At 31.2% G+C, this 13,577-nt stretch overlaps 1 protein-coding gene across 3 annotated transcripts in view; it reads left to right on the forward strand.

Annotated features, from left to right (window-relative positions):
• NECTIN3 (nectin cell adhesion molecule 3) overlaps positions 1 to 13,577 on the forward strand; it is a 111,899-nt gene that overhangs the window by 56,399 nt on the left and 41,923 nt on the right. The window contains exons 5-6 of one of the 3 annotated variants that reach the window (XM_068969652.1): positions 1,265 to 1,416; positions 7,822 to 9,976. In XM_068969652.1, coding sequence (XP_068825753.1) covers positions 1,265 to 1,416; positions 7,822 to 8,402 — 733 coding nt within the window. In that variant the 3' untranslated portion in view covers positions 8,403 to 9,976. Of the gene's footprint in view, positions 1 to 1,264; positions 1,417 to 7,821; positions 9,977 to 13,577 lie in introns of those variants that run through there. The other 2 variants (XM_068969654.1, XM_068969653.1) reach the window with 2 other exon arrangements.

Below are 13,577 nucleotides of genomic sequence, written 5' to 3' on the forward strand. Positions count from 1 at the left end.
GAGTACTGGAGTGGGGTGCCATTGCCTTCTCCGCATAGCAACTCTAAAAGGTTTTATTGGTTGTTTGGATCACAGAACAAAATCCTGTCTCTAGTGTTGATTTGTTTCTTTGTACCTTTTCAGTGTTTTTTGTTCTTACTTCCTTTGTTAATTAGTTGGTCTACTAATGTGCTTAGATCACTGAAAACAAGGACCAGATCTTTCTTTCTTGTGCATTTCGGGAACACTAGCAGAGCAGAGTATGGTAAATGGTTAAGTTCTTAATAATTAAATAATGGGTGACTGAGTGAATGAGTAAATGAACTTTGAAAATCTGCTTAACTCAAACTATAGTACTAGTTGAGTACCTGGGTTTACTTCACTTTTTATCTTATCTTAATAAAAATAATTTATGGGCTGAAAAAACACTTTCAAAATAAAGACTTAATTGGTTCCTCCTCACTCCACAGTGGGATATACCCTAACATGGAAAAATGATGTAAAACAGTTTACATTTAGTTCCATTGCAATGAATAGCTTTAGAGTTCTTACAGTGAAATTTTATTCCTATTATACTTCATAGAGTAATGTGTACACCAGATAGAACTTTTTAGCCTAATTAGTATAAAAATCATTTTAAAAGAGTTATTATTGATAGCAAAGATGCCTTGGTTTTTACTGTCACAGATGCCTACTTTATGAATAAAATTATTTTGTAAGAAGACCCTTGTTGGTGCCTTAGAAGTTAACCATCTTTGGAATATAGTACAGTATAAATTTATTTGCTCAATATTAAATGTTACTCTTTAAATATGTTACAGAAGGTGCTAAAATATTATCATGTACTAAAGTGATGACTTTCACTATGAAAATTATAGATACATCATGTATGGATTCATAATTCACTGAGAATTATTTTAATTCTTTTAAGACTTATGGGTATGTTTTTAAATACTTCTAATTTTCCAGTTTTCTGAATATAATTCTTTAAAAATCAATAATTTTTTTCTCTCCTTCTCTCCTATTCCCTCTAATATGTTAGCCTAGTTTTACTTATATGACTTGATATTTTGAAAGAATGGGTGTTCTAAATGGGTGTTCTTTATCTGTTGGTTCATCTCTACTAAAATGAAAATTCATAACTTACATGCTTTTATTTCATAGTGAATTTTACCTAAAGGATGCTGATTCTTTCTCTAACAACTGGAAAGTGTAATATCTTACTTAAATAGTTGTCAGTGAATAGAATCTGAAGGTATTTAATTTCATGTTTTTTTAAATCTAGGTTAGATGGACAGTGGCCTGATGGTTTATTGGCTTCAGACAACACTCTTCATTTTGTCCATCCACTGACTTTCAATTATTCTGGTGTTTATGTCTGTAAAGTGACCAATTCGCTTGGCCAAAGAAGTGATCAAAAGGTCATCTATATTTCAGGTAAGTTACTATCTACTCACGAAATAAATTATGTAGATTATTTCTATAACAACAGTAATAACAGTAGCACTGTGATGGAGGCAGTAATTTGTACTTGTGAAGATACGTATTCCTCAGTGTAAGGTTTTCCAAATAATCTAAAAGAGATGTGATAAAGTAACTCTACCTGAAATTCATATATAAAGTAGCATTCCATGACTTAAAAATTGTCAAAATGTCTACACAGTAACTTCATATACATTTTAAGACCTATGCATATAGCTGATTTTTCAGTTATAATATTACATATAGTCTGTACCTTTCTAGATTCTTTTGTATTTATACCAGAAATAAATAGGGGATTTTTTGTTTGCTTTTGGCAGCTATTCTGCACACAAGTGTCTTTAATAAATAAAATATCCATTTTGATGACCTTTCTTATTAAATATCATCATCACTCAATATGAGATTATGCCTTATTGAGTTACTAAGAGGTGAAGTGGGCATGCTACTGAAAATGTGCCGATCAAAAAATATAAGATGTTTTTTCTGGTTGGTCCATAAGCCACTAAGAACTTAGATTTTATGCATTTCATTTGTTTCACTGTGAATGTTTTCATCAGTTTGAGTATAAATTTGGGTTTTTACAAAACATAGTTGGAGCTAAAAGTACATTTTTCCTGGGTGTGGCTATAAACAACAGATTATCAGTAGAATGCTTATTTATAAAGATGATATAAAAATTTAAGCATCTCCTTGACTATAAGAATGTAGTAATCTTTATTTCTAACATGGAAAATGAGAGGAAAAAGGAAGAGAACCTTGAGAAATACAGGTTTGTATAGTAATTTGATAATAGGTATTAAGAGTTTTATCTCTGTTCAGTCTAAAACTAAATTTTTTGAAATTGAACTAAATTTACAATGTTTCGAATGTACAGCAAAGTGATTCAGTTTTATATATGTGCATATATATATTCTTTTTCAGATTCTTTTGCATGATTTTAGAGAAATTTTAAGCTTGCATTAATGTCACATTCTTTGTCCTCTGTGATCTCTTAATCTAAGAACAGTTCCCCATATTATTTTGCATGGTATTTATCACAGTTTGTAGTTGTATACTTACTTATTTACGTATTATCTGTCCTCATGTTTAAACAATCTGCATTTGCTTTATTATTGTGTTCTTAGCACTTAGTGCGTGGCACATGGTAGGGACAGAAGTTTTTTTTTCTTGCATGTATCTCACAAGCAGTTTAGAGTTTTGTGCATCTCTACCTAGTCTTTCCTGCCAGTAGCAGTGCTTTGATATAAATGTATTAGTGTATTAGTCTTATTTCCTTCCCTTAGACGTTTTTTGTTAAAAAAGAAAAGAACTTTGAAGCCACAGGAAATCCATATTTTAAATGTAGTTACCTAAGGACTGCATACTTAATATTTCTGTTGTACAAAATTTGTTATGGGATATTACTTATAAATCCTAGGCTCAATGTGTTCTAATTTTGTAATCTTTTAAATATCAAGGCTCAATTTTAGCATCTTATCAATTGGTGATTTGCCAAAATTATATCCTTGGTATTCTGGGTCCATTTCCCAGTACTGGTTACTTGTGTGTCCCACTGTCTATTAGTGACCATTAACCCCTTATGGGGGCTTCTGTGGTGCCACTAGAGGTAAAGAACCCGCCCGCTAATGCAGGAGATGTAGGAGATGTGGGTTCGATTGCTGGATTGGGAAGATCACCTGTAGGAGGACATGGCAACCCATTCCAGTTCCTTGCCTGGAAAATCCCATGGTCAGAGGAACCTGGCAGGGTATAGTCCATAGGGTCGCAGAGTCTTACACAACTGAAGCAACTTAGCACACACACACAGCCCCTTATATGTAGAAGTATAGTTTGCATTCAAACTATACTGAGTTCCTCATCTTTCTTATGCTTTTTGCCATGAAATCTCTTCCTCTAGTAGTCTTTGTTTGTCTTTTAGTTATTGGTATCTCTGTCAGTACGTTTGCTCAGGGCATGAAATCCTTTATACTTATTCTTGATTTTGATTTTTTTTCTCGTACCACACCCCATCCATCAACAAATTGGTCTGAACTTTCTCATTATGTTATATACAAAACCTTACCAATTCTCTACTTCCTTTGCCAGTATTCTGGCACAAACCATCAGCAACCCTTGCTTCTCTATAGAAGAGTCATTTAATATTCCTGCTCTTCCTGTCATCAATTGAGCAGCCAGATTAACCCTTTTAAAGGACATGCCGGATCACGTCAGTCCTCTACTTCAAACTTGTCATGGACTTCCCATTTTGCCCACAGTGAAAACCAGATGTTTACAGTGATTTGTGAGCTCTGTACATGCTCTGGTGCTAGATTGTCTGTTTGAGCTCACCTCTTATTAATAGCTCTTGCTTGCTTGGCTTCAGTCATACCAGCCAGTTTGCTGTGATTGAACCCAATAGGTACATTTCAGAATCATTGCCTCTGCTGTTTCCGCTGCTGAGAATACTCTTCAGATATATTCATACCTCTTTCCCTCACTTCCTTTAAGTGTTTGCTCATATATCACCTTCACAACTGTATTTAAAATTGAAACTCCTCTCTTCTCACCCCTTTACTACTGTCTGTCTTCCATCTCTCTGCCTTATTTTTTTCTCTGTGGTACATATTACCACGTGATAGACTACATATTTGGTTTTATTTATATGCGTGCCTGTTTTTATCCCCACTGGAACATATGTTCTTGAACGCAAGATTGTTGTCTGCTTTAATCAATACTATATTCTGACCAATTGCAGCAATATTTAACACATAACAAGTGTTCAGGAAACTTCTGTTGCGTGCATGAATACATTTAAGAAGAAAACAGGAAAGAATAAAAAACTGAGAATCTGCCTTTATGTAATTTTATTTTTTTGGCAAAAGTCCTAATGTAACGCTGATGATAACTTCACACATTTTAAAATCAACTTCTACCAAGTCTTATAAGAGTGGAAACAACATTTTGAGTAAATATGAAAAATCAAATTAATTACCACTAAATACTGCAGAAAAAGATGGCATTATATGAGATGGTTTTCTTTAAGTAATCATCAGGAATTAGACTTTACTTTTCTATCCATAGTCTTTAATACAGTATACCATGCTGAGTTTAGTGAACTCTGCTAAGAGCTTCTTACTTTTATCTAGTATCTTAGATATAAATTCCCTTTCCAAAATGGCTATTAAGGTCTACTAGTAGGCTTTTATCACAATAAAAGCCCATAACTTACACAGTGAATGATCAGAAAGTTAGTCTTTTTTCATTGTGAGTTATATGTTCTTGTTTTTCTCCAGGACAACATTTTTATCTCAAAAATAAAATGTATATTTTAAAATTTCATTACTGATTTTTTAAGATATTTGTAAAATGAGTATATCATATGACTGGAGACTAAAAGGTAACCCAGAATAGAATTATTAGCTCTGAGAGAAGTTATTTGAAATTTTGTTATACATTTTCCCACATTGGCATAATTTCTGTATATTCAGGATCCAAGATTTCAATACACAGCTTTAGTTATTACTCATCATGGTACAATGACTCTGTCCAATACTAACTGACTGTATGAAATTGTGTTTTTCTAGTTGCTTTTGAGGTGGGTCTTTTCTCCTGATACCTCTTACTTCTCTGAGAATAGAGAAGCAAATTTTCTTGTATCACTTAAGTTCCCTCATGCCTTAAAAAAATCAAAGTATATTCCTGTGCAGATCTTGAATTTCAAATCAAATTGATTTGATCCAGACATATTAAACACACTTAGCAGTCCTTAAATTTTAATGTTTATAGATTTTGTTTATTTCACGATTTAAGTAGTCTGAAAGAAAAAGGAACCAATTCATTCCATTTTTAACATAGTAATTATTAGGCTAAAACATAGCTACAGAGGTTTTGGTGGACTGTTTGTTTTCCTATTTGGCAGGACTCAAGGGAAGTTGAGAAGTTGGATATGGAGAACTCAGAATCTACTAGTTTATTACATTTGTTATATGTTTATTTATCACATTTAGCAAAGAATATTTTAAAAAACCTGCATTAATACAGAATGCTGCTGGGAAGGATTTCTAAATCTTGATAAATAAGTAGCTGTTAGTTGCCTCATTTCACAAATATGACTCTCATTGTAATTATCTTGGAGTAGAGCAAAATTGGAAAGCAGGAATAAATGTCTGTGAATCATATGTCTGTCTGTTGGTTAAGATACAAAATATAAAGTTTAGTAAAAGTCCCTTTTTCATGGAATTTATTGATAGTGAGGCTATTCTGTTTTTTCATTTTTTTTTTAATAGTTGAGATGGTAGGTTAAAAAAAGATTCTAAAACCACTGACTAAGAGTTTTAAATAGATTTTGGGGAGGGTTACTTTTTTTTTGTAGTTAGATTTTAAGAAAGCTGTATTTTGTTGAATCTCAGTTAAATAAACAGTAGATGTCCATTTGTGTTTACATAAAGAACATTGCAAGTAGAAATAAATGTTGGTGGTTTTTTAAAGAATACTTCATAAAAATGTACAGTTATATATCTTATGTTTGGTGAGAATGCAGGTGTACTATTCTGAGAAAAATACCATTTCATTAAGAGCTATCACAAACTTAGAATTTTAAATCATTAATTAGGTAATTTGTGTTTTTGTTTAAACCTGCTGATGCCCGTTTATTATAATACTTTTTTCTTTGGTAATCATTATAAAGACGGCATCGAATACGTAAAACTTTTCCATTAGTCCTCCTCAGAAAATACATGAGTTATCTTATAAATGATTAATTTTTAATATCCTGGTTCTGTGAGGTTGGATTGAATTATATGAGGCTTTACTACTTTTATAGTGCAAATGATCCTACTGTTCCACAATTTTAAGATTGAATTTATTCAGGTAGTGATTATGTTCTCACAAATTGAAACTCTTTGTTGATTCACTTACATATACTATGATAAATAATATTCACTTCAAGGTACTTGACTGGATTGCCTGTTATATTGGTTTACACTCATAGGAAATTACTTATAATGTACTTGTTACATTTTATACTGTATTTGCTAAATTTTTACCACATTCTGTACATATGGCATTCCGTGATGAAACCTGTTTCAGTAAGTATTTTTCTTTAGCTTGTAATTTTAGAATAACTTACCCCATGTAGATTTAGTATTTTTCTAACAATCACTTTTTAAAAGCTCTGTCAGTACCACTCATTTAAAAAATAATTATAGGAGATTATCATTTGGATCATTTTTTTAATCAATGAAGAAATTCAAGAATTTTAAACTCATCCTTTCTTCAAACTCTAGCATTTTGTGTAACATGATCTGCAAATACCACTTAATTGATAATTAACCAATCTTTATTTTTTACTATTTATGTTTAGTTGCTTTTTAATATTAATGGCTATTTACTCTATAATCTAATGGCAATACACAGGGTCATTTGCATCTAATATTTAAGTATCATTAGAATGTTCTCTCTAAAATATTAGCTGCTCTTTTTGAGACTCCATCCTAAAGCAGTGTGACATTGAATTTTGCAGATATGGTTGAAATTTCTCAAATTTCCTAAATGTTCAGATATCTTACCCATGGGATATAGACATGATGATGATTTTTTATAATACTTTATAACATGCTTTTCTTTGTCTGTTAGTCTCATTTGATAATAGCCCATGATTGGCTAACATAGTATAAATATGTACTTTTGGTTTTTTAATCACTAAATAATGGTATATACTGCATACATGCTTTCTAAAATTTAAAGCATTTTCTTTATTTAAGGAAAATATTTTTGAGAGAATTATTAAGCCAACAGCTTATACTATGGCCACTTAACAATCTATAGTTTTTCATTCTTTTAAAGATAAGTTCACTTCTTAATAAAGATTAACTTTACTAGGTAAAGATGGATATTTAGAAAATACACTTGAATTTTTTTCATTCTTTTACTTTATTATTCTGTTACTTCCTTTTGCTAATGTACTGGCTAAGAAAATGTACATTTGAATGATTTGATTTAGTTTTTTGATAATGATAATTCTTAAGCCAGCTGTATAGTATATATATAACATTTAAATAATACTCTTCATTAAAAAAAAATATTTTTCTTAGAGTACAGTATTGTGCTTAAACTTGGAATAGAAAATTTAGGATTTACACCATGCCTAATTTTTCACTTCCCTTATGTGATTGGTAACTGACTTAGTGTCGGTTTTGTTATTAAAAAATATATATGTATAGAAGTATCACTACCCTCTGATCTTAAATTAAGAATGAAAAACTATTGTTACTATGAATATATTTTCATTAACTGTGCTGTCTTTTCAACTTGCTGCTGAATCAGCCTGCATTGACATTCTTTGCCTTTCTGTGTCTTGTCTATCTTTACTTTTTCCATTAGATCCTCCTACTACTACCACCCTTCAGCCTACAATTCAGTGGCATCCCTCAACTGCTGACTTCGAGGATCTAGCAACAGAACCAAAAAAATTGCCCTTCCCATTGTCAACTTTGGCAACAATTAAGGATGACACAATCGGCACGATCATTGCTAGTGTAGTGGGTGGGGCTCTCTTCATAGTACTTGTAAGTGTTTTGGCTGGAATATTCTGCTATAGGAGAAGACGGACGTTTCGTGGAGACTACTTTGCCAAGAACTACATTCCACCATCAGATATGCAAAAAGAATCACAAATAGATGTTCTTCAGCAAGATGAGCTTGATTCTTACCCAGACAGTGTAAAAAAAGAAAACAAAAATCCAGTGAACAATCTAATACGGAAAGACTATTTAGAAGAGCCTGAAAAAACACAGTGGAACAATGTAGAAAATCTGAATAGGTTTGAAAGACCAATGGATTATTATGAAGATCTAAAAATGGGAATGAAGTTCGTCAGTGATGAACAGTATGACGAAAATGAAGATGACTTAGTTTCACATGTAGATGGTTCCGTAATTTCCAGGAGGGAGTGGTATGTTTAGCAACCACTAAATATGACTTAATGTACAATGTTTCATTCATACTAGTTGATCATTTTCAGATTGTTCATACTTTTTCTTGGGGGAAGAATAAGCTTTTTCAACTTGATTTTCAAGCTTACTTTTTATATTCTGATTTGACAAATGGAAATGTAAAATCTGGGTTCAATGTATCTGAGCTGCTTTACAATTTTTTTTCAATGCTATACTACTGTCTCAAGATTTAAATTTTAATGCAGAGTACTTTATTGTTCTGAGGCACACAGGTAAGAAGAAATGTCAACATTAAATGTATGACTTTTTGGTACAAAAATTAAAAGAAACAAAAAAAAAGGAAACTACCTTGGCATTGTGTATTAAATGTTTACCTAAGACTATATAATCTCAAGTATAATGTTTATTGAACATATACCTCTCAAAATTTATCACCACTAAATGATATTACATCTAAATTGAGTATAAAAGTAATTCAAGAAATGTTTATATATATTTTTAGTATACAAAAAATTCAGCCTGATAAAACACCTTTTCTTTTCAAACATTGTTTTCTATGTTTCTATACAAATGGAATCTTTACCTCTGCATTTTAATGAGCCTTGCCATAATTACTGTAGAGTGGCTTTTCAAAGGTATTTTGTTGCACTAAAAACTGTGGTAGTAAACTCAGTGAACATGATGTGTGGAAGAGCATAATTAGCTGATCAGTATTTTTGTCCAAAATACATTTAAGAGTAATAAAAACATGCCTTTTAAACATGATAATTATTACAATTTTTTTTCATCTCTGGAAGACAGTGCTTATATTGTCATGCAAACATTGGTACATGAAGTGGTAGTTTTGTTTTAATGCTTTATGTGCTAAATATAATAATAATGAGAAGATGGTACATAGTTTAATAGAATGTAGAGAGGGCATTTCACTATATGGAAAACCATGTAAACAAGCAAGCAAGCATTGGAGTACCATTTTTTAAAAAATATGACATGTTTCAGACAGGAATCTGTGCAAAGAATGTGCTGGACCATCTTGTTTTAGTCACTTATTGATGTTGTTCAAACGGGTAAATATATATAGGAAAAATAGGATAAACTTGGAAATTTGAGATTTAACAAGAAAAAAAATCTTAGTTATAGAACCAGTCACTAACACTTGCTGATGGATGTTGTCAAACCATCCCCTCTTTTCTCCTAAATGTTTGTATGTGTTTCAAGATTTTTGTTTTTCCAATTAAAACTGGAAACATCATGAGGTTTTTTGTTTTGATTTTAACATAATTAAGTTTATTCTTTCCAAAAATCATGCATCTTTTGCAAAAGAAATCTTTCCTAAATCTTCAAATGTGGATCTTCTTTGTGAGGTAATTAAATTGCTTCGGCAGTGGGATTCTATACAACTATAATAATGACAACTATTTTTTAGCCTGTAGTGTATGTTTTTCCTGTTGATTCATTTGAAAAAAGGACTGTAGAATTGCCTTTAGGTGTTTTGCCATGGAATTGAAATAGAAGTTTGTAGGAGAACCGTAAATTGACTTATTTTGTTAATAAAGACAAAGTAGTTACTTTTTTTTTTTTTGCCTTCTCAACCTACCCCTTCTCAATCCTCATCAGATCTTAAAAAAAAATATTTTTATAAAGCAAAGTTCTAACATGTTCATAGAATTTTGCAAGTAGTGAAGGCTTTAATCTCGATGATCATAACTTAGTTTATTTTAACTAGCAGTATTTTGTGGAAGTTTGAAATCTATTTTCTTTTCTCTCCCTCAAAAGCTTAGTATAACAGTAAAGTATTGGTTAAGGATACAGTTACATAAAATTCGCTGATGTCTTGTTGAAACTATTTGTTTTAAATATAGCTTACCACTGGCAAATATTAAGACTCTTTGATCCAGATCATTGAAAGAAAAATTTTCTTGATAATACTCTATGATTGAAATGACTTTTAATTTAAATGTTAGCAATGATATGGCCATAGAAAGATGAGTCTAAAGCTTTTTTTCTTTGGAAGATGTAAACTTGTGCCTCTTTATTTTTTTTAATCAAAATCTCATCTTTGGAACAGTGATTTGAAGTGCTCTATGAATTTGAGAAGAGTAATCCCATTTAGAATATCATACAAATCTCTATTTGAGTCTGATCTGAAAGAAGTTAGCAGTGTTTCAGGAGCTGTGTTTTAAAAGTATAAATATCTACTTAGTAATCGTGAATTTCCTTTTAAATTGTGGTCATTGTGTGGTTAGGGCTTTTTGTTTAGATTTTGCTGGTTTGTTTTGTTTTTGGCAGTAGAGGGTGACATGGAAAACTGCAAGTGAGTATTTGATATATTCTCTATCCTTAATCCAAAGCATTTAGCAAGCTGAAAGACTTCAGAATGTTAAGAATCTACGACTAATGCTTAAGACTTTCTGAAGCATTGCACTGTTGTTTATTAGAACTTTATGTATGTTTACTGTACATAGAGACTTGTTTGTAAGCATAGTCATATTAATAAACATTTTGTTAAATTAATTTTGAATATCAGTAATGTACACAGTTGACTGATGAGTTGAATTCCTACTCTCTTCTTGGAAAAGATGGCAGAATAGTTTTACTATATTTTGGCCATGTTTATATTTATTATCTTTATATTTGGGCTGGTTTTTCATTTTTGTATTCACTTTAGGGTTTTCTTTCACACTGGTTAAAATACTTGCACAGTGGAGATTAATTCAACTCTTTTTCCCTTTTTTTCCATTTTTATTGAAATGTCTTGAAACTTTAATAGGATATAGGGGTTAACTTTAAAAGTGATATTTGAGAAGTACTTTATAGTTGAAAGATTTAGTATTTTACCATGTGCCTGAAAGGTTTCCATTTGATAAGTCTAACATTAAAGAAATCATTAAGCTTTTTCAGTAGTAGTATTGCTTCTGATAGCCATAAATAGGAAAATTTTATAATGGTATCTCTGGCTGAATGTTTAGCACAGGAGGCTGTAGGAAGTATAATGTATACATGCAAAAATTGAGAGAAATGTAGCAATATTAGATGTAAAAACATCTGATTTGAGTTTGATTTTGCTTTTGGTAAATACTGCTAAAAACAAATGTATGAACAAGAAGTTATTAATGTGTGGAAGTAATCAATGTAAAGTATAAGAAAGAACTGGTACCCATATTGATTTTTTAATTTTAACGGGAATTATTTATAGATTGAATTGTTTTTCTTATTTACTTGTTGATGTATCATCCATAAAAAGCTCCTTTCTTAAATTTTTGGTATGTTGGGATATATTTAATTTTTATTTGTACCAGGGATTTTTTTTTTAATCAAGTTACTTATCCAGTGGTAGCCCCAATAGCTGCGCAACAATCTTTAAATAAAAGTTTTTTTAAAAAAATTCTTTAGAGGCATATTTCTGTAACGAACCTGTGGTTATGGATTACCTTCTTTGTTCTCAGAGAGAGAGAGAGAGAGAGTGTGTGTGTTTGTATGTATGTCTCTGTAACCTAGTTCCCTTTAATTAATGATGTTTTGTGGAATTAGAAATGAATTAATGTCTCTTTCCAAACAAAACCGTACCAGGTAAAGGATACAGTTAAATAAAATTTGAGGAACCATTTGCGTATGTTAACCATTATAAAATTTACTTTTAATTAATCATAGAATTCCTATCTCATATATACATATAATCAGTAACATTCCCCACAGTCATAAATTGTCTTATCTCTTTAGCCCTAGCAGTTAAAATGTTTTAAGTGTTTTGCTGTGACTTTGACATCAGTTTTTTTATATATTGACTTTCAGTTTGGAATTAACAAATTCCATAAGATATTTTTTAAGTTGGCATTTAGTGTTTTTACCGTATAGCTTAGTAGCTGCTTCAAGTAGGAATAACATTGATTCTTATTCTTCTCCTTGTTCCTTATTTCTGACCTTTAAAATTTTAACACAGGGACTCCCTGGCCAAGCCAGTGGTTTCGACTCTGTGCTTCTACTTCAGAGGGCTTGAGTTCAGTCCTTGGTCAGAGAACTAAGATTGCACATGCCCTCACATGCTGCATGGTGTATACAAAAAAAATAAAAAAAACTTGAAAGCCCAAAATACTTAAACCAAAATAAAATTATGATACACTTTTCCTCTAAACTTTAAACTATTTTAGAGCAAGCAGCACAGTTTTTTTTCCCCCAAATAACATACAATTTGACTGAATTAAGTTTGATTTCGTTCTTATTATACCAATAAAAATTCATGCACAAAAGAATCATTGAGTAGTGTACAAAATATACGAACTTTTCTGTCTTTAGATTGTTTCTATTAATGCATTTGTTTTCTTCTGTTATATTCCAATAAGCACTGTTTTTTAAAAAAAGTGTGTCTACTTTGAATTGAGTAGTGATAGATTTCCATCAAGAGCTTAAAACCAAGAATTGCTTACAAAAGCTTTTGCTATATACCTACGCTTGGGATCATTTCTTTTCTTGAACCTTGATAATAGTTTTATCATGTTCATTTCAATTTCTAAAGATAAAACGATTCAGTTTTGTGATATTTTATTTCACTTGCCTTGGGTTGGCCACAAGGCTCATTTATATTTTTCTGTAAGATGTTGCAGAAAAAACGAGAATGAACTTTTTGGCCAACCAAATAGCTGTTTATTCTAGCTGGGTACTGTGGATGAAACCTAGTGAAAGTTTAGTAAAGTGTAAGTTATTCTCAAAACTTGAGACTAATTCAAGACCTCATTCCCTTTCATGCATAATATTTCTATATAGACATGATACCCCAATTTTCACAGTCTCAGCTATGAGAAATATCTCAGGAAAAACCTAGCCTTGAAGGGATAGTTTGATCTAAAAGTTAGAGGTAACAAAACCTAGAGGCTTTGACTTTTTTAAAAAATTATTTTAAAATATGCAAAACTAAGACAGAATAATGAAATGAATGTTCATGTACCTGCTTCAGTTATTATCCATTCATGGTCAGTCTTGTTTCATTTAAACTCCTGTCTGCATAATCCTTCCTGCCATTATTATTAGTTTATCTGTAAGTATGTCAGTCTGTAACTTGAAAGATAAGGAACATTTAGAAAAAGTAATCACAGATTCATTACTCTACCGAAATGAATCATTCCTAATATCAAGTATCCAGTTACTGTTCAAATTTCTAATCATCTCTTTTTACAGTTTCAGCTAGTA

The sequence above is a fragment of the Capricornis sumatraensis genome, chromosome 1 (genome assembly GCF_032405125.1).
Source record: "Capricornis sumatraensis isolate serow.1 chromosome 1, serow.2, whole genome shotgun sequence".
In the NCBI taxonomy this organism is placed as follows: Eukaryota; Metazoa; Chordata; class Mammalia; order Artiodactyla; family Bovidae; genus Capricornis; species Capricornis sumatraensis.